This window comes from Alligator mississippiensis, chromosome 2 (genome assembly GCF_030867095.1).
Source record: "Alligator mississippiensis isolate rAllMis1 chromosome 2, rAllMis1, whole genome shotgun sequence".
In the NCBI taxonomy this organism is placed as follows: Eukaryota; Metazoa; Chordata; order Crocodylia; family Alligatoridae; genus Alligator; species Alligator mississippiensis.
The window spans coordinates 71,661,891-71,683,270 of NC_081825.1; the positions used below are offsets into that span (position 1 = coordinate 71,661,891).

A 21,380-nucleotide genomic window follows, 5' to 3' on the forward strand; every position below is an offset into this window, starting at 1 on the left:
ACAGGACATGCATTGCAGCAGGAAGAAAATTACACCTTATGCAGTCCTATCTTATGCATTTTTCCATCTCCACGTCCAAATACATAAATTTGCATTTTTAATCATGTTTGCTTAAAAAAACAAAACAAAACCCTGTTTCATTAGAAACATTTTATTCTGTTTGAATTGAATGTGGTACATGGGGGGGGGGTGCATGTGTGCACACAGTCTTTTCAAAAGGAGGAGTCCTGGGAGAGACTCAACTTTCTATTTTACATCTGTATAGATTTTTTTTTTAATTAATTAATTTATTTTTTTTTAAGTAGCAGCAGCAAGGTGCCAAACTTAGCATCTTATACTGAAAGTATTTAAACAAAATGTTTTGCTGAAAACCAAAAACAAGCATATGTGGGCATAAATAGATTTTAAAACTGTTTGAATAAACATGCTGATCTTTTCATTTCTGGAAGCAAGGGACGAGGCCAGTCATCTGAGCAGGTGTCTTAACACAATCTGACAGAGGAGAAAACATAGCTGAGGACAGGTAAAAGAAATATAGGCTTTTCAGCTTGTTTTTTTTCATCCCAATATTTAAACTTCCCTCCAATACTGCTGCATGGGCACCCACAGGAAGACCATATTCAGCTGTAAGTAATGGGTGGTTGAAAACCTCCAACTGAGATTATAAAGCAGCTACAGGTCAGTCGCATCTTATGCAGGGGTTACGTTCTAAAGTCAGCACGTAAGGCGAAAAATCACATATAGGGAAATTGCGTATTACCATGCCAGCGGTGACTGCCTCTGCCTCCAAAACCTCCCGCTGCCGCCACGGAGCTGTGCGGCTGCCGGCAGCGGCGCAGCGTGGGGTGGTGGCGGGGATGGCTGCGTGCTGCCCAGCCACCACCATGCTGCCACTGCTGCCGGCCACACAGCTCTGGGCACGCGTGCAAACTCAAGCCCCGCCCCCCCTCCCACCCCGCGTATAGCTGAATTCACGCAAGTTAAATGCGTGTATGATGGGACTGACCTGTACTTGGGACTAGACTCCCCAGGCCTTTTAGAGAGACGTACAAAAAACAAAACAAGAACAAAACCCAAGCCACTTACTGGCTTCGCTGTAGTTTTTGCCTAAGTATTTCAGGCACTGGCAGAAATATATTTTTTTTTTAAATGACGAAGAAAAACATCAAGCTCAGAATATCTATCTGCCAAACCAATGGACCACGCTTAGCCATTAAACACCGCACAGATCAACAGAATTAAGACACATTCATTTCTGTTTCAGAAATATTTCAGTTACAGCAAATAGTTTAATAGGATTTCACTTATACAATAAATAAGATTTTCCAGGAGATCAAAATTTAGTTGTTTAATTATTTAGAAAGTTAATGGAAATTTTCACAATGCCATTTTTATTTACATGATTTACTGTGAATATTTTAAATACCAGTTCACTTTAAGCTATACAACACCCGAATGTCTAGCTCTGCACTCATCTAGCAGGAACTGTCAAAAATATCTCTAACCCGGAAGCTGTGCATTTTAAGGAACTCGGACCATATCAGGTTAGAGCTGGACTATCCAGCTGTAATTAAATGAGGCTATTCATAGAAGCCTCACATTTTACTGATCACTGCAGAGTAAAAATTATGAACTGTGGCTTACCTGGTAGAAACAGCGCCTTTTAAATTAGTAATTCTGCTTAAGCCATAAGCAAGCCACCCAACGCCAAGAGATTTGCCTGTAGTAGTTAAATCATGGTAGAACTGATAGTCTAGCTTACTGAATACCCGGTTCTGCCCTCCAGTTTTAAATGGCACAAAATAAGCTTCAGTAATAAATCACTACTTTTAATGCTGTAATTCCCAACAAATAGCATGGACATTGCAACTTGAGCCATCATTAGTGAAGAAAACACTGTTTCTTCTCTCTCTTTTTTTTGGTCACATGAACTTGCACTTCTCATTTGCATTCTCAAGACATTTTACAGTGATATTAAATAACACTTTAAAGAGCATTTGACATTCATAAAAGTTAACTTCAAATGAAAGAAGGTTCTTGTTAAACAGAGCACTGACTCTTTCCATATATTTATTCATTAAAGGAAGTCCATGACAGACTAAATGTTTTAAACATTAGTTCCACTGATAGTTATAATTGTAATTTAAAAATAAAGTTGTAATTTGTATACAGTTTGATCAAAGCTATGTTTCAAAAAGCAGTTTTATACATTCTGTGCAACGTCCTATTTAAGTGCATATGTCCATGTCTTCAGTTAAGCAGCTGCAATTGAGGCATCATCTCCTTGTCGACCTTGTGGCTTTAAAAAGGAAAAAAGGTGAAATTTTGTAAACAAATCAAGTTAAACACTGTTACAGAATTCATCTAGCAAATGTTCACAAATAAACAAGACGCTACACTATATACCAGTAAGGTCAGACCCTTCCTACCTTCAGAGCAATTAAAATGGCAACACAACATTTATGTTCAAACCCCAAGCCATAAGAATCAATGCTTAAGAGGGGGCCTCTAACCCTTGTGACTGCCCACTGAATTCCAAGGGCATGGGCCTCATTCACATGTCTGAATAGCTCCCAACACGAGCCTGTACCCAATTAAAGCTCGCTGGGTACTACTGTAATATAAACATTAAATTGATATGAAGATTCAGTGCATGAAATATGAATAGTCCTGGAAGGTTCCAGGAGGACTTTCAAATGGAATTCTATAGGAAAAGGAATATTTTAGAAAAGAAATGCAACTGCACCAGATCGTTTAAGAAAGAACCTTGGGGTTTGGTGAAGCCAAAGAGGAGGAGAGACTAGAAATAAAATCCCAAAGAGGTTCTCTTGCAAATGATAGGTGTGTTCACAGCTCCATGCCTGAGGGCAGCAGACCTTTGTGCTGACCTAGCAGCAAGTCTTGGCGACTGATATAGGAGAGATTGATTGACAGCACCTATGAAAAATAGATTCCACCCAGCTCTTAGCTGCAATAAAATAGAAAAATGCAAAACCCGTTTGCAAGGAACAAAGGATTACAGATGTTAGAACAAGCCTCTCAAACGCACAAATGAACTCTTCAGGCTGTTCACGCTCTGCTTAAGCTCAGATTGAAAAGGTTAACAATACTCTGGATTAAAAAGCAACAGGGCAAGTTGAAAGAGTAGTGTTCTGGGTGAACTGCTTTAAAACAAATAGGCAAGGGCCCGAGAGTATGCAGAAGGCCATGAAAAGCAATCACCAGTCACAAAGTCTACGTAATATTGGGGAATATTACAGATGTCATGTTATTTACACTGAAAATTTCCACCTTTAAAAGTCATTTAGTGTTATGTGGATGCCAGGATCTCTCTGAACCCAATACCTAATCACATACTGAAAATCCCATTTCACTGTATGCAATCAATTCTTTCTTTAATTTGTTAACTGTAACCTAATATTATCATTGTATTTGTATCATTCTTGAAAATGGTAAATATTTTAACCACCAAGACGCAAAATATAGAAGGAACCTCAATTCTAGCTGAGACTAGAAGGACAGTATTTATTACTATAGCCTGATTTCAACATACAGTTGCTAATATAGTTCCCACTGCTACAAATATGTGCTGCAAGAGCTGATTGCCAATGGGCCTCTAGGTATATGCAGTAATTTGCCTATATACACTACACAATTTTGCAAAACAAGTCAATTCTGTTTATACTTAACTGTCTAAGCAAGTTAACAGCATGGAGTACAGATAGAGCAGATATCTTCAAAAGCAAGGCAAATCCCAATAAATTTATTCAACAACAAGCAGCCAAAAAGTCTCCCTCAGAACTTTACCTTTACAAAAATGTGCGTTGGTATAAATCGTCTGAGCAACTGATTGGTGAAACTTGGGAACCGGAGCAAGTTGATACTGAGCGATGGTAATTGCTGATACCCAGCCATAAGAGGGTAGAAGTTATACAACATTTCCTGCCGTGTACCCGGGAGGATTCTCAATCGTATCTAAAAATCACAAACAGCCCCAGAAAGAAGGACTGTAAGACATATTACTCAGTCTTTACAGTTATACTATAAAATTAGAAATACTGTTTACAACTACTTTCCTTTACTCGATTTGTCTGAAACTCTTTACAAAGTATAATTCTTCTTTTTTCAACATGCATGCATTATATGATAACAGATGCCTGATGAGATTTATTTTCAGTCCTTCTTACATTTAAAAGAAAAAAGTGTGGATGTGTGCTCTCTTCCAGATATATTTCTCCTATTCTTTAGTTTGTACAGCCTTAAAGATTAGTAACTTGAGGGTGACTTGATCAGTTTATAGTAGAGTCCATACTAAGCTCACATGCTACAGGGTAACAGCTGAAGTACAAAGTAGTACAAACTTGAAAGAAAGGTAGAACATTCATAAACCTAATCTTGGTTGGAGATGAGATGCTTTACAGACTTGTCAGTATTTTGAAGCAAATATCTGGGTTTTATGAATATTTTTCATGGGTATATTACATTATATATAGTATTCAGTGTTTCTTTTAAAGAAATGCATATTGAAGTCTGCAAGAACAGCTGTGCAAGTCCTCAGTATCATCAGGTTAAACAAACAGGGGTGAGGATGATGAGATTTTGTACCTGTTTTAAACCAGAGAACATGAAGGCATCACTGGGTTCCACCGATACTTCCACATCCTGGACCAAACTGGTCTTGTTTTGCAAGTGATATCTGATTGGTAAGGATTCTCTGACTCGCCCAAATGAAGGCAGATCTTTGGAGACAAAACAAGTGACCTCATAGACAAACAGATCCATCAGCTTCTCATAAAAAGTCATTTTGCTCAAAGGCATTAGACAGATCTAAAGAGGCACAAGAGAGATCGATACATCCTTTGATTTGTGACATCTGATCAAAAAGCTCCAGAAAAGCATACCTGGTATCTAGTGCAACGGCACAGAGCATAAAAATATATACACATTTTAAAACAGAAAGGAGTAACCATGTGACTAAATGATTTCAGACAGCTTTGTCATTAAAAACAAACAAACATTGAATAAAGAGAATTTTTACCAGATTACTGTAGTAATCACAAGGATAGTTCTATGTATCATGGTACGACTGATCTGCTCTATGGAGGAGATAGCATACCAGCACAGATTAGAATAAACATAAGAGGTAGGTAACTGCATGGTTTGTGAAACATGAACCAGACTCTTCCCTCCAGTGTTACTCTTGAACAACTGCAACACTGGAATGGCAAGAGTTCACTTGTAATCAGCTGCTGCTCCTAGCCTCCTTTTCCTTAAGAAGCTGTTGGGGCTGGGTGGATGCAACAACGTTTTGTAACAGGAATATAGAGGAACCAGTTTAGCAAAACACCCAGAGAGATCTGTGCCTTTGTGATCCCCCAGTATGCTTTGATACAGTAGAAAGAACTGAATCAGCCAACTGTTCCCACTCCTACTCTACACTGGAGTGGGAAGAGCCTCTCCCAAACCACTGTGATGTGGAGTTACCCTCACTGGCCTCAGAAAGCATCCAACAGTGCCCTCCTGTTTTATACTACAGCAAATTAGAAAACCTCAGGCACAGAAGCTATAAAGCTTTACTGCCACTTATGGGGTTGGGGGGAGAATGAAGTGAGGGGAACCTACACACATTTCTACTTCCACCCCCCCATGAAAAAAAAAAAAAGATATAGTCACCCTACAGTTTTCAGTAATAAAAAAAGGGGTGGGAGGTGAGGATGTATGTATTATAAAAGCAAAATTCCAGTCCTGGATGCATTTTTGGGGCTTCTACAGACTTCACAGGGGAGCTCTATGTATGCTGCCCAGAACAGAAATTGTCACCAAAATATTTCAAGCGTGTGTTAACATTACCTGCATTGACATGGAGTGGAATGCTCTCTACAATCACATGAGGCAGAGTGATCACAGTGCTAACAACAGGTACACTGTCTGCAGCTGAACTCCTATGAAAAGAAATATTATGTATTTGGACTGCATTTGGATTTTTGACACCGAGTCATTAAGTCAACAGAAAAGTGAATCAAGCAGCAAACTAATAAAGCAATGCTTGCAGCAATCCTAGTAGTGCAAAAAAGTGCAGTAGTTGAAAGTTAGCTTAATAAAAGAAATGCAATTAATTTGGGAATTATAATCACTATGCTAGGTGATGACAGGCAATGTTCCAAAATGTAGTTTGGTTAAAGTTCGTCTAATACCAAAAAGGGTTCACAACACAAACATATATATTTATCTGTTTAGTTTTCATATTTAATTACACATTTGGACACAGAAACCCATGAATCAAGAAAGGAAATAAAGAGTTTATTTTGTTTTTCAAATTTGACCATTTAAAAAAAGTTTTACTATCTCTGAACAGGTTTTTAAGAAATTTGAGTCCCACCTCCCATCCCGTGAAATACTTCCTTGCTTCTCTTCCCCCCACCCCCACCAGCTATTTGGCATAGATCAAATCGATGGAAAGGTAATAAAATTCACATACAGCTATTTCAGTTAGAACCCATTTTATCAGCATGAACACTTTTAAAAATGGCTCCTAATGCATTTACCCAAGAAGGGTTTGCCATGCTTATCACTTGAAGAGTAAAGAGCCCAGACAGACTACTTTTAAAACAAAAAGCCAAGGGATAAGTTACCTCTTCCAAGAGATAATGTAACGCCCAGTAGCGACTCCACCTTGACTGTCAGTAACGGGAGGGCAACGAAGGCAAAAGCATTCACTAGCACTCTCACCTGTCTGTAAAACAACTATCAGCAATATTTTGTTTAATTTTAAAAGCTATGGGGTATAAATTATAAAAATTCATGCAGAAACCAGGCCAGATATAAAAGCCCAACACATTCCAAATACCCAGAACTTACACAATACATTCAGCCTGAAGAATCCTTATACATGTGCAAAACATTAAACTTTGAGAGGCATCCACAACTAAGGAAAAGGGGATCGTGATGAATATGTTTACCCTGGTAGTTAGCATCTATCCTTTTGGAAAGAACTATGGGCTCTCTAATACCCAGGATAAAGCGATCTCTAATTTCAGGTTACATGCAGAGGGGTAAATAAGCACAGTAAAACAGACTGAGATTTGTTGTGGCACAAGAATTCAAAGCTTGTTTTCATTTTGTTGCGTGTCAAAAAGTACAAATTTCAAGATTTTCCACAGAAACTTTTCCAAACGAAAGCCAAGCTGGAAATTTAAAAGTTTCCAAAACAAAACAGTTTGAGTTATTTTCACTAGAATATCAAGTAAGAGAAGTTGTATTTGAATGAAATACATAAAAAAATATGACATATTTCAATAAGTCCCAGTTAGAGTAGCAGGTAGTAAAAATAAAGAGCTGAACAGTGCTGTCTTGGACTGCCCTAGACATTGGTTTGCATGAGGGTCAAAAAATCCCGACTCAAGTGGGAGCCTTGTAGCTGGAGAGGGCAGGCAGTCTGGAGGAACCACTGTTGCACAGCTAGACTGGACTAAATGTACTCAAATCTTGTTTGATCACAGAAACTAAGCTGGTTTGGCCAGGCTAGCACTCAGCTTAGAGACCAACTAGGAATGTCATATACAGTTAGTGACAAGGGAAGTCTGGAGTCCCCTGGCCAAGTAGACAGCAGAAAAAAAAAATCAAGAAACCTAGACAGCCCGCTCAGCAGCCATGTGGCTGGAAGCCAGGCTGGCACCAACCCACACAGTCAACCAGCCTGCCTGGTCTCCACTGAAGTTTTAGTGGAATTAACATGCTCCCACAGAACCTTTTGATTCTGTTGAATTATCACTTTCCAACAACATTGTTTTGTCACAGTATTTTTAACCAGCTTCCCTATATTGTGCTCACTCAGCCTCAGAAGGATGAGGAAAAGTACTAGATAAAATATCTTTACATTTTACTAGTAAAAAGTGAGCATTAGCTCAGACTAGGATATATATATACACAATTTTTCTTCCTAGGCTAGTCTGCAAATTCACTCTTCAGCTTTCTGTTTGCTATTATGTGCACAGACTAGTATACATTTCAGATCCTGCCTCTAGAGTGGTTAAGTACTTGCATTTCAAAAAGGCATAGCTACTACATTAAAGCCAAAATGATCAAATGTGTTTTCTTATAAAAGGCTTGGTAGAGCACTGTGCTCTTAGGTATTTCGCATCGATATCTAAATGGGTTTGTTTATTAAAATGAAACTGGTAAGAAAGTGTTTCAGATGTGTCTTTTTGGACTTTCTGGTGATAATTTAGGTTATTTTTTAAGTTAAATTTCCTTAATTTGCACTCTGGGTCACAGGATGGCAACCTATAGCCCATGAAATGGTCCAATCCAGCCTGCAAAGATCTTATCCAACATGGAGGAAGTGGCAACAGGGAGCTATGCCAGGGGTTTTCAAACATTTTGGGTCAGCGTACCCCTGGCGGCCAGATGTGGAGTGGCGGCAGCCACCGTGTGCAACCTTCCCCTGCTCCCGCATCCAGGCAGCCAGTGCCTGTGTGGAATGGTGTTTGACGGCACTCTGTCACCATCCAGCTGTGAGTACTCACTAGGACCTTCTCAGGTATCCCTGGGGGTACACATACGCCTGGTTGACAACCTGCGAGCTATGCCATTCTACCCACCCCTCCAAAGAGCTCCCCTCCACTACAGAGCTTGCTCCTGTGCTGCATCTGTGCTTTCCTCACTGCAGGGGGGGTCAGGTATCTACAGCAAGGGGGAGGACAAGCAGCTGGTCACTGGGCGGCAGGGGAAGACAAGGCAGAAATTCACAAGGTCTAGCCCCTGCCAACAAATGGCTGTCAATTCCTGCCCTAGCTGGTGTCTGAGACATTCAAAGCCAGAGATTATAGTAAATTTTTGTGTCTCCTTAAAATCAAGAGCAAAACACTGTTGCAATTTTACTGGATTTAACCCAAAGGAAAGAAGCTAGACCAAACCCAAGAGTTTAGGACATCACTGTATGGAGCCATAAACTGCCTTACATTTCCTCATAAGCAGGGATCTGGGTTTTCCCATTTTCCATGGAAAAACAGAGAAAACACACAGATTTTCCCTTTAAGAAGAGAAACCTGCAGATAAAAGAGCTCTGCAGGGTGGCTGTTTCAGCCTGCAAGAGCTATTTGCAAAAGGGGAAGGGAAATCTCCAACCCTGCCTGGAGGGGAAGGGGGGAAGGGCAGGGCCTGATGCTCACACTTACCAGAGGCTGCTTCAGGCTCACTCTTCTTGCTGGAGGTAAGAGGGAGTTGTGGGGCAGGGTGGTTTGCAGCTGGCTAGGCACTCGAGCTGGGAGCAGGGGGAATGGGTTTGCAGCCTCCCCACTCCTAGCTGGAGTGCCTGGCCAGCAGCAAACTGCTCCTTGAAACATGCTTTCAAATGCAATTTACAATTGTTACTGCCTGGGAGAAGAGTTAACAGCCACTTCCTGAAAGCTGTAGTAAGCAAATATGCTTAGCTCTTCAGTGAGTCAGAATTTCTAACTTGTTTTCTGTACAATGGTCTTTATGTCAAATGAGATCATCCACTGCCTAAATTAGTTCTTGCATTTTTTTCCTTCTCAAATACCCAGACATAACTCAAGCAGGTACAGATGAAGTTTCTCTACTTCAACTTTTTTTTCTCTCTCTAAACCTTAGCTATGAGTAACAATATTACTTTTGATAGTGTTGACAAATTAATTAGAAGTTTGTCATGTAAAAAAGTGAATACAGTATTATACTGTACAGTATACAGTACTATACAGTATATACATTTTCTTTCCAATCCCTAACCCATGCAAAAATAATTATTCTTACGAAACAAGAACAATCTCCACAATCTCTTACCATTCTCCACATAAGATTCCAGTTGATCCACTGATATCATGGAAGCTGAAAGCTGTAGCTGGCTATTGACAATACTGAGAGGCCAAGGTGAAGCACTCAGAATGTCTGTCATTAGTAAAAAGGGTATGTCTGCAAAAACTCTGTCCAAGTGTTCAAACTGTTAAAAGACAACATAAAGAAGGTGTCGGTCACATCTGTCCACTTTGATGCTGCAGAATCACAGAAATTCAACAAAATTTTGGGAACATACCTTTGTAGAGACATATTTGACTGCAACATCAAATGGAAACACAGTTTCTATAGTTACTGTTTCATCCTGAACAGAGAGAAAAAGAGTGACATGATTCCATTTCAAGTCTGGATACTGACATTATACATAAAACAGTTGCTGCTACTGGGTCTCAAATTCACTAGTGATATCACCAACCTTTCCCAGGCTACTGTTCCTCTCAACCCCTCCCCTTCATAAGAAACATTTAAAAACAAAAACCCATCAGCCATCAATACTGGCAACCACAGAAATCAACATTTTCCTTTTTTTAGATAGGTTTATGAAGTAATTCATCTAAAACCTGTGGGGAGGGAGAAGGGAATGATTTGGTAGCCTTTTCATTATATGCCAATTCTGAAACAAATTTTACTGATATAGAGCAGGGATTGGCAACCTACACACACAGGCATTTGATCCAGCATGTGGACATGGGGCTTTTGCTGCATTTGGTGGCCAAGAGCTTCTGCTGTAGCAGGAGCTCTCTCAGTACTGCCCGAAAAATCAGAGGCAGCAGGAACTTTCCCCATGCCACCATGGGAAAAAGCCGTGGCAATGGCCGAGTCCTGGCATTCACTACCTCTGGCCAAAACTGGTTCACTTTGGCAGCCAAAAAGAAAAAAAAAAAAAAGAGGTTGCCAATCACTGCTATAGACAACTAAGAAAGCATAAAACTACTCTGTTAGGAATATGTCATATTAGCATTCAATAAAAAGAAAAAAGCCACTTGTAGATGGTACACTTGTTCTAAACAAGCATTCCCTAACAAATCCAATTTAAATAATCTCAAAATGCTACAATTTTATTTAAAAAAAAAAAAAAATCCTGCCTATACAACTAGTCAAAATAAGAGAAACTAGAAACAAGAGACATTAGAGAAATGAGTTTTCTTTAAGAATTCCTTTACTTCATATGTATATCAGACAACAGGATAGAGAAGAAGCCTTTTCAAAAACTAGCAAAATCCAAATGTTAAGGCAGGGGTCAGCAACTCCCGGCATGTGTGCCAGAGTATGGCACACATGTGCCAGGTTGCTTGCACCAGGTGGCTGAGAGGCTGCAAGTCCTGATGTAAGCAGCTTGTGCTCTGTGGCTGGCAACAGCTGCCCACAACCCAAGCTCGCTGCAGCCAGGAGGCTGCAAACAGTTGCACTGGGCTCTGGAGCCCTGGTTGGGCTCTGTGACAGTGGCAGCAACTACACACGTGTCTGTGGGGACAGCATGGGAGGGACCCAGAGCAGCGCAACCCCAGTCCCTTCCCCACTGTCCACCCAGTGGTGCATGTGGAACTACTGCCGTCACTAAGCCAGTACCAGTACTCCAGAGGCTGTTGCAGCTGTTTGCAGCTTGCTGCAGCTGCCCATAGCTCAGGCCAGCTGTGGCAGGCAGCTGAAAGGCTGGAAACAGCTGCACCGGGCTCCAGAGCCCTTGGTTGGGTTTCTTGGTGGTGTGGCTTCACACACACCTCTTGGTGGACAGCGGAGGAGAGCCATAGTTGCACTGTCCCAGGCCCCTCCCTTGCCATCTGCCCAGAGGCACGCATGCACCCATTGCTGCCATAGAGCCTGGCACAGCTGTTTGCAGCTTCCTGGCCACCCGCCACAGCTGACCCAGGCAGCTGCAACAGGTGGCAGACAGGCTGCAAACAGCTGCACCAGGCTCCAAAGTCCCAGCACTGGCTCCATGTCAATGGTGACTGCACATGCACCTCAGGTCACAGGGCAGGGAAGGGGCTGGGTCAGTGCAACCCCAGCCCCATCCTCCACTATCTGCCCAGAGAGGCACGTGCAGCCAGCATTGGGGTGTTTTTGGCACACTGGCCCCACTGTTAGGGAATAGACAGGGAACTCAGGATTTGAAGTTCTTTTCTCCTAAAATTAAGTAGATATTGATTTGACAGTGTCCCCACAGGTTTAGTCAGAGCACCAGATTTGTCAAACTGGAGTACATGGAATTCCATTACTCCAAGTATATAATCCTTTTCTGCTGCAGTATTAAATTTGTTGTTCATAAACAAATTTATATTCTTACACTTGCCAGAAACAGCATCACCTCAAAATATCATTCACTGTATGTCCACCTACATTTCTTCCATCTCTCTTCTCCTTCAACCTTGTCCCTTGAGCCTTTCATTTTTTCAATAGGAGCTGCTAACAAAGCAACATAATTCCCCTAGTAACCTCCTTTGGTTTTGCGTTTTGAATTACTTGTCAAAGGAGCATGGTGTACCTTTCTTTCCATTCAGAAAGTAATCCTGTCACATCTGGGGAAAGTACTTCTTTCAGAATGCAACCTGAGTTGGGGTTTCTCTTTGATATAGGTCTGACAGCCGTAAGTGTTGCACTTCCACTCTGGATATTCGGTACATTTAATGCCAACATGAAAATGAATAAGTGTAAAATACCCGACCATGTCACCCAATTACTCTACTTGGTAACTTCATTTAATACCATCCTACTATTTGCACCACTGATTTTCATATTCTAGGAATTCCCCATTTCTTTGAAACATTTCAGAATGAACAAATGTGCAATGGAAGGTCCACCCAAAGACTGCATCGGAAGCAACTGCTGCACTTAATTCATCATACCCTGTGACACTTGCAGATGATTTCTTTTTCTTCAACAACAGCATTGATTAAGTAGGAGACATAAACAAGAAACATCCTTGTACCAACTGTCCCACAACGAATGTACACTTCTCTTTCAAGCTGTAAAATAAAAGAATGAAGTAAAAAAAGACAATATTGGTCACTTCACTGTTGTTCACCTACTACTTACAGTACTAGACTGGAATGATCACCAGGTGTTATTTGATACAACAAAATTGCAATTTATCAGCTGTTAGTTCAAATATACATGAGTTTTACTGTACTGCTCTAATCTATGCAGGTCAGGTAGGAAGACAATTAATTTTAGTGCCTGCTATTAACTTCTGTCTATTTCATGAACAGGAATACTCCCTTCCTTACATCCACCAAAAAGTCAGTACACGTTAAGAGATATAATACTCAGGCTGCTGACAAGTACCAGTGCAGCCACCATTCACTTCTAGAAGCTACGCTGGTTCCAAACTATTTGCCATTTCCTAAATTAGACCTGACATCTCAAACTCAACTGACAACCGGTTTACTAACGTACCCTAAACTCACTCTCCTTTGTCAGAATGGGGAATTTAGAGAGCTTCATAAACTTTTCCTTCTTTTCAGCTTCACATCACAGTATCAAACCGCTTTACTACCATCTATTCAGTACTAGGCTTCATATCAAAGGTGGCAGAAGCATAGCCTAGCCCTGTGAAAGCAATTTCTCTACAATTTTTCATTGTATATTTATGTTAAATACTTCCCAGCTGAGATCAACCTTTTTGGTTAATATTCAGTTAACAGGAACTAGGAGCCAGTATTACCCATTCCCAGCACACAGCTCAGACCCTGTGAACTGTGATCCAGTTCATAATACACTAAAACATAAAACAGCAACAGAGTCAGCCCCCAGGTAAACTAACTACTTTAAAGCTATCCATATGCTGGTCATCATATCTAAAGCCCTTCTAAATACAATATGCCTATCTTTCTAGCAGCCAATGAACATTTTCAGGTTAACTAAGAAACATTTCCTTAATTTGAGTCAAAGGAGTCAGTCAAGAGCATCACCTTTTCTCCTGGCTGCAAATCTCCTACTGGAATATCAGGAAGTAATGCAGGGTAGGAGTCATCACACATCTCTGTCCCTTGAAGAGTCACGTGGGTTTTCTGTGTCAGATTGGCATCTTGCCCTATGATAAAAATATTCTGCTTTTACACCCACAAATGATTTCTTTTAATCATTTATGTCACCTACTGCTAGTAAATAGGTATTATGTATTTATCACAAAAAGCTACTTTAAGAATCATAACTGCTACTGGAAATACGCCTCAACCAAATGAGAAAGCAAAACATAAACCAGAGTACAATGGCTTTCATTAATTTGGATGATTATATGGCTTATATCCGTTATAACATTTTCTAACTCTGTCTGGTCTATTTCAAATAGAATAGTCGGAAGGGCAGGAATTGGCCCTAAATGCTACCCTGAAACACCCAAACTATTATTGTGTCACAGAAGATTTTTTTTTTTTTTTTTGGAAACAGACTGATGGTTTGGCAACCAATGCCAATGGAGAGGAGAGGTAAACGCACAAGTCTTAAGGGAAACGTTACTGTGAACAAAATACACATCTTTAGTGTCTACTGCCAAATAAAATAATATTAAACTAAGTTTCAAATAATTGTAAAAACATATTCTTCCTTTAACACATGTAAACATATATTTTTAAAGCTCATGGGAATCAGTCACTCAGGCTGGAGTTAAGGATTTACAAAGATCATGCCATAGTCTGAAAAATCCCAGAAGTTGTGTTTTGTCAAAACATCATGACCACAGAAGACAGAGCCTTTCAATGATAGAAGAATCAAATTTCAGCTCCCCTTTTAAAAAACCAAAACACAAAAAACCAAAAAAAACCCCCAAAACAAAACAAAAACCCACCACACACACACAAATCAGCAAGCCCAGGTTGTCAGATATCAAGTTAAGATTAAAAGGTCAAGAGAGCCTTGTTTTTAAGCCTCTACCTTTATTTCAGTGCATCTAATTCTATATGAAACTATATTAAAATGATAGGTAGAAGCATTTTCACAGTTATTACCAGAAAGCAAAAATATTTCAGAACTACCACCGTTCATTCTGGATGCTACTAGTACCAATGGGTAGAATATCCAAAATAGAAAGCCCAAACGAGCAAGTAACTATGGCTACCTTTTCACATTTCAGGTACTGAGCAATTAACTGAGACCAGCTACACATGCAAAGTCTCTCTCTCACCATTAGAAGGTCTAACCAGCTATAAAATTAGGTCTTGAAAATGTGTACTAAACTTTATAGCTGGTTGCTATCCAGCTTTAATTTTCAAGTGTAATAGGGTCTGCCTTTACAGCTGGGAGCCCATATGCTTATTGGGCTCCCAGCTGAAGAGGCCCCACAGCCACCAGGACCAAGAGTCCACAGCTGCAAGACTCTGTATCCCAGTGCCAGGGGGCTGTGGCCAGGATGAGTCCCACAGCCGCAGAACTCTACGTCCAGTCCTGTTAGCTACAGAAATTTACTTGCTGATGCAGGGGGAGTCTGGGATGACAATCTTCCAGGCTCCACCTGTAACTGGCAATAAAGCAGGATAGGATCTAATGCTGGATCCCACAATCATGCCTCCTGCCATACGTGTGGCATGGCAGGAGGCAAAACTGTGTGATTTGCACATCACATCTTCACCTGAAGACCTAGAGGGGCCCCATGTGAAACTAACTGAACCCAAAATATATTTGCTGCTACTGTCCTTTTCTGGCCTGTAATGAACACAGACTTCAGTTCTGCTACTTTATTTCAAGTGGTTCAGGGCTGGATCCCAAGTTTCCCAGAAGAGCACAAAAACATTATTTTTAAATGAAATGCTCATCTAGTTCTGTAAAGAGAGCTTCAAATACAGTCTCACAAATAAACTTGAATAATTTTGAAAAGTCTGATAGACAATATAAAAGTAGACGGGGCAAGTTTGTGTGAATGGGGAAAGGATTTCACTTCCCTCTCAAAACCTCCTTAAAAAACAGATTTTTTGGGAAGCCTACAAAGCATCACCATATTACAGTACTTAAGCTGCCAAAACAGGTGAAATGGGACTGTTATTAGTTTCATCATACCCACCTATTTTCACTGTAACCTGGTCCTTTCACCCCCACAATCCTACCTGGCTCTTAATTCACCTATCATGTTTTCTTTATATCCTAGAATTACAGGCAAGCTGCTGTCTGGAGCAGGGGCTGGGTTTTAGTTAACTTATACAGCGCCTAAGGGTGCAATAAGGTGCCACCTTGACAATAAGCAACATACCTGGTTTCAGCCCTGCAGTGAGCTTAACATCTTTGGCAATCGTTTTCTCATGTGACTGAACTGTCACAATCAAACAGTACATTTCATTAGTCAGGGCAGGAGGTTCATGTCGGAGCTGAACAGAAATGTTTGGCACTCTTGAAATTATCCTTGCATCACACAAAAAAGAAAGCTCAGTTACAGCACATTTCTTTGGGTAAAAAAGTTTAATTCTAACTAAAGAGACTAATGCTGCATATTACTGAAACAGTTCTGAGGGTGGAAGACAAGTGAATTGGATCTGAAACTCCTTAAAAAAATTGTAGTGTGGAAATATTCTGGAACAAATCACATTAGAATTAACAGGAGGCTCAGCAAGTGTGAAGAGCTCACATTTCTGTGAGCAAATGAACAAAAAGCCCACAGCAAACATATGCTGTCATGAAGAATATATAATGGCCCTGAAAGCATCTATAGTTAGCATTAGTATGTTTGGTAATATAGCTTTTCAGGCCATTTTTGCATACTCAAATTGCTGTAAATAACTTCCTTGGTTATGCCAACAAAGCAAGTTTGAATATTTGGGCGAGATGCTTAAAGCAGAACTGAAGCTTGTATGGTTTGCCTTTGGGTTAGGTTAACCTGTAGATCTAGAAGAATATATTAGAGGTCTTTATTTCTTTGACAGATATAGAAATAACCAACTTAGGGCAATCAACAACAAACAAGTAATGGAATCTTGAAGAGCTATTTGATCTTTTAGTCTGCTTGTATTATTTTTAAGCTTATTTGTTTTACCCCAATAAATATAATACATAGGGAAGATATGCATGATCTGCATCATCACACATTTTAGCTTCTGCTTACATAGTGCTTGCCTGAATAGTCAAGCTGTCCCAATGAACCTCATTATCTGGAAGTTTAGGTCGCCGTTTGAAGGAGCGGGCTGCCTGTAAGGCTTCTTGAGATGAAGCAGCATCTCCCCCTCCTCCCCGCCAATTCAAAATCACACATCTGCCCGTCTCACTACCCAGGATCAAATCCACAGAGGTGATCTGAAAAGAATTCATTCAAGCATGTTATAGATATCTGGGAGTTTTCTGGTCATTCTGCCAACATGAAACTCTAGTTATTTTGCAGTATATACAGCCGTTTCATATATATCACATAGCAAACCACAAAGGCTGTTGGGAGTATAGATGTCCAGGTCACTAGGTATGCAGATGTTCAACGTGCTGATATAAAGTTATTTGTATTTTTCACTTTTAAGTGTATGTCATGAAACTCACTGAGTTTGTGATTTGTTTTAGAAAAAAGTTATATAAAACTCCTCAACTGTTCAATACCAGGAGTCAACAGTGCAATTTTACTTTCAATTTTGGAATTACCTTTAAAAGCAATAGAAACCATAGATGAAAGACTGGTACTTTAGTAGTTAGCACAGAACTAGAGCAGCTTTGGCTTAAGAAGAAAACAACATTACAGCAAGCAAAATTGTGAGACTAATTAACAAACCTCAACCTTCTTTCCCACATCTTCAGTTTTTGCAACAAATATAAAAGTGAACTTCCTTGTTTTACCAGGGACTAGACACATTGTTCCCTGGGATGACTGTTCCAGAATATCACTTTTCTGATATGCTTCTTCTACCACACAGTGTTGATTATATTCCTACAAGCAAGTGAGGAAAACAAAGTAAGTTGAGATTTTTAATATTTATAATTTTTTTTTAAAGGAGGATATTGTACTGTATGTGGAAAATGTATGCCAAATGTGAACTACTGTTACCTCTTCATTACTTATCAGAGAACTATCCTCTTATGCTGAAACATTCTTAAACCCATCTTTCTGAATAGTCACTGATCAGAGGCATGTTCATAAGGAAGACTGTTACCCTAAATAGGGCTATTAATTAAAATGTAATTGCCCTAGTGAATTTAGTAGAGAGATAAAAACCCTGACTCATTCTAGGGTTTCATATAAAATGTTTAATTTCAGGAAGGACATTTTCAGAGTTCTACAAGAGAAAAAAATTGTATTAAAAGAAACATTGGAAATTTATCATGATGTTAGTCTAGTTCTTAGGAGAAAAGTGAAGGAAAAAAAATTAACAGAAATAGAAGCTTTTCCAATTTGAAGTGTCAAAGTGGCTATTTTGCAATATTAAAACCACAAAAAGGGAAGTGCCATGAACCTTTCAAAATTACAGTAAGTGCTATTATGAGAAACTAACTGTCCTCTAACAAAAGCTCAAACAAAGAAAACAAAAATTACCTGGTTATTGAAGCTGACACATAGCTTAGAAAACCTGACAGGATGAGGACAATCGGCTTTCAAATATATATCAAACTGAACAGGGACATCAACGTGAAAACTTGGAGCAAGATATTTTGCTTTGCATTGTACTAGAATTTAACAGAAAAAGATCTGTTACATGAGCAATACTGTCCTGCTAAGACTAAATTCCATCATAAACACCCTCTTTTTTAAACGCTGTGTATGACATGGATACATACAACTATATCCTACATACATGTATACAGATGTGTGTAGATACACATGCATGTATGCATATGTACATATACATATACATACATACATACACACACACAAATCTTAAAGTTCCATCCACCTGTAAGCATATTAAAGGGCCAAAAAAAAATATTACATTATTAAACCAAATTAATAAACAGGCTGTGCAAGTGGACCTACAGGGAAAGAGAAAAGTGACAAACAGAAAGCAAGGACACTTTTACTATGTTTGCAGATCACAGTGTGGCCTACATGCTTCACTGTACGGGCTAGATGAGTGGGTGGGTGAGAAATCAGGGTCAGTTAGTAGATAGCTTTCTTCCCCATTCCTGTGCCATTCTGGTTACAAAGCATATAACATAGAGTCAGTGCAGAACTGAATTATCCCCATATTGGGCCTAGTATAATTTTAGCTGAAGTTCAGGGAACTTGTTTTTCAAATCCTGTATTGCTCTCAGGACTAGGTTTTGCTTAAGTTTCTTTGACCAAATTTCTTCTACTCCCAAAATATGTGAGAAAAATATGGCTCAATGTTTCTAACCATCTTCTCACTCCAGCAATGTAGGTGGCTTTAAGTGTATTTGTTGGCATAAGTCAGTGGTTCCCAATCTGTGGTACGCATACCACCAGTGGTACACATTAACATAGTTATTGTAATTACTTTATATGACAAAAGTTTGCTGGTGATACTTAAGGTTTTAAATTGGTGGTGCACAATCTGTCAGAGTTTGGGACCTGCTGATAAGCGATGGTGCAAATTGGAATAAATTGGTTTTTGCACGTTTATCTGAACATGGCTGTACTTCAACATTTGCTACTTACCAAATGGTACAAAATCCTGTACTTCTATTGTAAAGATATTGCTGCCTGCCAATGAAACGCGGTCAGCCCACAGCTTCTGTGAAGTTTTCACAGCAGAAGCATCACAATCTGGTTCAGGATCCGGGCTCTCATTCTGTACCCAAATATTAGATTACAAACATTTGCCAGATGCTGACACATCTTTTGAGAATAATTAAAGCAAATTACATGTTATCAACTTACCATTAAAACTTTAATCAGATTCTTTTCTATCCTAGATTTCTGGTCCTCTTTCAGAGTGGATGCTAATGAACAGAATGAAGGAAAACAAAAAAACCCCACAAAACAAAAAGGCAAAGCATCCTCATAATGCCGATTTAAAAAAAAATCAAAATCAAAATAAAAACTTAAGTCTTTGAACTTCAATCTGAGAATCCTAGAACTTGCATGAAAGACTTTACATGAACATTTTGGTATTTGCAAATAACAATTCTATTAATTCTTGAAGTCTTTTTTCTCTATTCTAAGACCTTCATTTTATTCACACACAAATCAAGGTGAAGACAACAACTATGACAAAATAATCTTAAGCCAAACTCTTACACCTCGTTTTTGTAAGCGTTGCTAAAGGCTTCATGTCATTTTTGTTTATAAGGACAAGCAGCGTGGTTTGACATATTACAATAAAACGTGGTTAATAACTGTGAAGAGGGCAGGATAAGGGATATAAAAACCAAATACAGAAGAAGGAGCAAGAGTCCTCCCTTTATACAGGAGAAAAGATTTGGAATAATTAGTGAGACCATGCTAGTAAAAGCATAGACAGATTAGGACAAAGTGGGGGTGGAAGCAGCAGCAACAGCAGCAGTCCCCAAAAGGAGCAGCTGCAGGAGTAGCTGGGGCAGACAAGTATTTATTAGGGCTATGTGAAGCTTTGGTCCCCGATTTGATTCAGCAGAGATTCGGCCCGATTCAGTGGCTGAATCTCTGAATCCAAATCGAATCAGAGGACCCTTTAACCTCTCTGAATCGGAACCCTCCGAATCGATTTGGAGATTCAGACACAGACACAGCTTTAAATTTTTTCTACATACCTCAAGGTAGCAGGTGGCTCGTGAATGTTGCGGTGCTGGGGCGCATGGAGCGTCCCACAGGAGTGTGGAGGGCTCCTCAGCACTCTTGGAAGCAGACCCAGAAGTGGACCAGAATCACTTCCGGTCCACTTCTGGGTCCACTAGAGAGCGCGCTGAGGGCCTCCCTGCACCCCCCCCCCCCCCAACAGCCTGGCAACTGGTGCCTCCTGGGTCTGGGGGGGCACTTGGGGTACCCCCGCGGCTGATCCCCAGTGGACCCAGAAGTACTTCTGGTCCACTTCCAAGTTCACCACTGAGCATGTCGGGGGGCCCCTCCATGCTCCTGTGGGATGCTCCATCCGCCCCAACATTGCAGGGTTCACAAGCCATGCTGGTACCTTGAGGTATGTAGAAAAAAAAAAACCATTTAAAACTGCGTCTTTGTCCAAATCGCTGATTTGGCATCGAATCTTCAGATTTGGCCGAATTGAAATCGGGGACAGTGACCTGAATCAACAAATCGATCACTGTCCCTGATTCGGGCCAAATCCGAACCAAGTAAGGCCTGCTTTGCACATCCCTAGTATTTACCTCCTCACACAGGGGGAATATCTTGCAGCATGTTTCTGTTATTCTCATGGTACACCCTTTGGGAATCACCAGTTTAAAGGATACCTCTACCCAACAGCTCCAGAGAGTAAGTAATGTAATCTTTTAACTGTGCCATAAGGTAAGAACATTTCAGAGCTGTTGTCAGGATGGAAGTAAGGAGGGTCCACCATCCTTCACTACGGTATTCACACATGACATAATCCAACAGCCTGGAAGAGAATTAAACAGAAGTAGGACGTAATGCACAAGCACTTCTTACAAAACAAGAATGCATGCCAAACAAAACATCTGCTACTAACTTTTGTCACTAAGTAGTAAGCTAGTTTCAGTCTCTTACAAAAAAAGTAATCAAGAGCCCTCTGAAAGACAGAGGCATTATTTCTATTAGG

At 40.1% G+C, this 21,380-nt stretch overlaps 1 protein-coding gene across 1 annotated transcript in view; it reads right to left on the minus strand.

Moving 5' to 3' along the window:
- Positions 1-1,269: 1,269 nt before the first annotated feature.
- Positions 1,270-21,380, minus strand: part of TRAPPC11 (trafficking protein particle complex subunit 11) — a 42,870-nt gene continuing 22,759 nt past the window's right edge. Inside the window, exons 15-30 of the mRNA XM_006269618.4 lie at positions 21,055-21,200; positions 19,550-19,611; positions 19,328-19,460; positions 18,248-18,378; positions 17,489-17,644; positions 16,841-17,028; positions 15,995-16,143; positions 13,725-13,846; positions 12,660-12,779; positions 10,052-10,117; positions 9,802-9,958; positions 6,633-6,744; positions 5,851-5,942; positions 4,606-4,739; positions 3,808-3,975; positions 1,270-2,299 (exon numbers count right to left, since the gene is read on the minus strand). Coding sequence (XP_006269680.1) covers positions 2,255-2,299; positions 3,808-3,975; positions 4,606-4,739; positions 5,851-5,942; positions 6,633-6,744; positions 9,802-9,958; positions 10,052-10,117; positions 12,660-12,779; positions 13,725-13,846; positions 15,995-16,143; positions 16,841-17,028; positions 17,489-17,644; positions 18,248-18,378; positions 19,328-19,460; positions 19,550-19,611; positions 21,055-21,200 — 1,981 coding nt within the window. The 3' untranslated portion in view covers positions 1,270-2,254. The remainder of the gene's footprint in view (positions 2,300-3,807; positions 3,976-4,605; positions 4,740-5,850; positions 5,943-6,632; positions 6,745-9,801; positions 9,959-10,051; positions 10,118-12,659; positions 12,780-13,724; positions 13,847-15,994; positions 16,144-16,840; positions 17,029-17,488; positions 17,645-18,247; positions 18,379-19,327; positions 19,461-19,549; positions 19,612-21,054; positions 21,201-21,380) is intronic.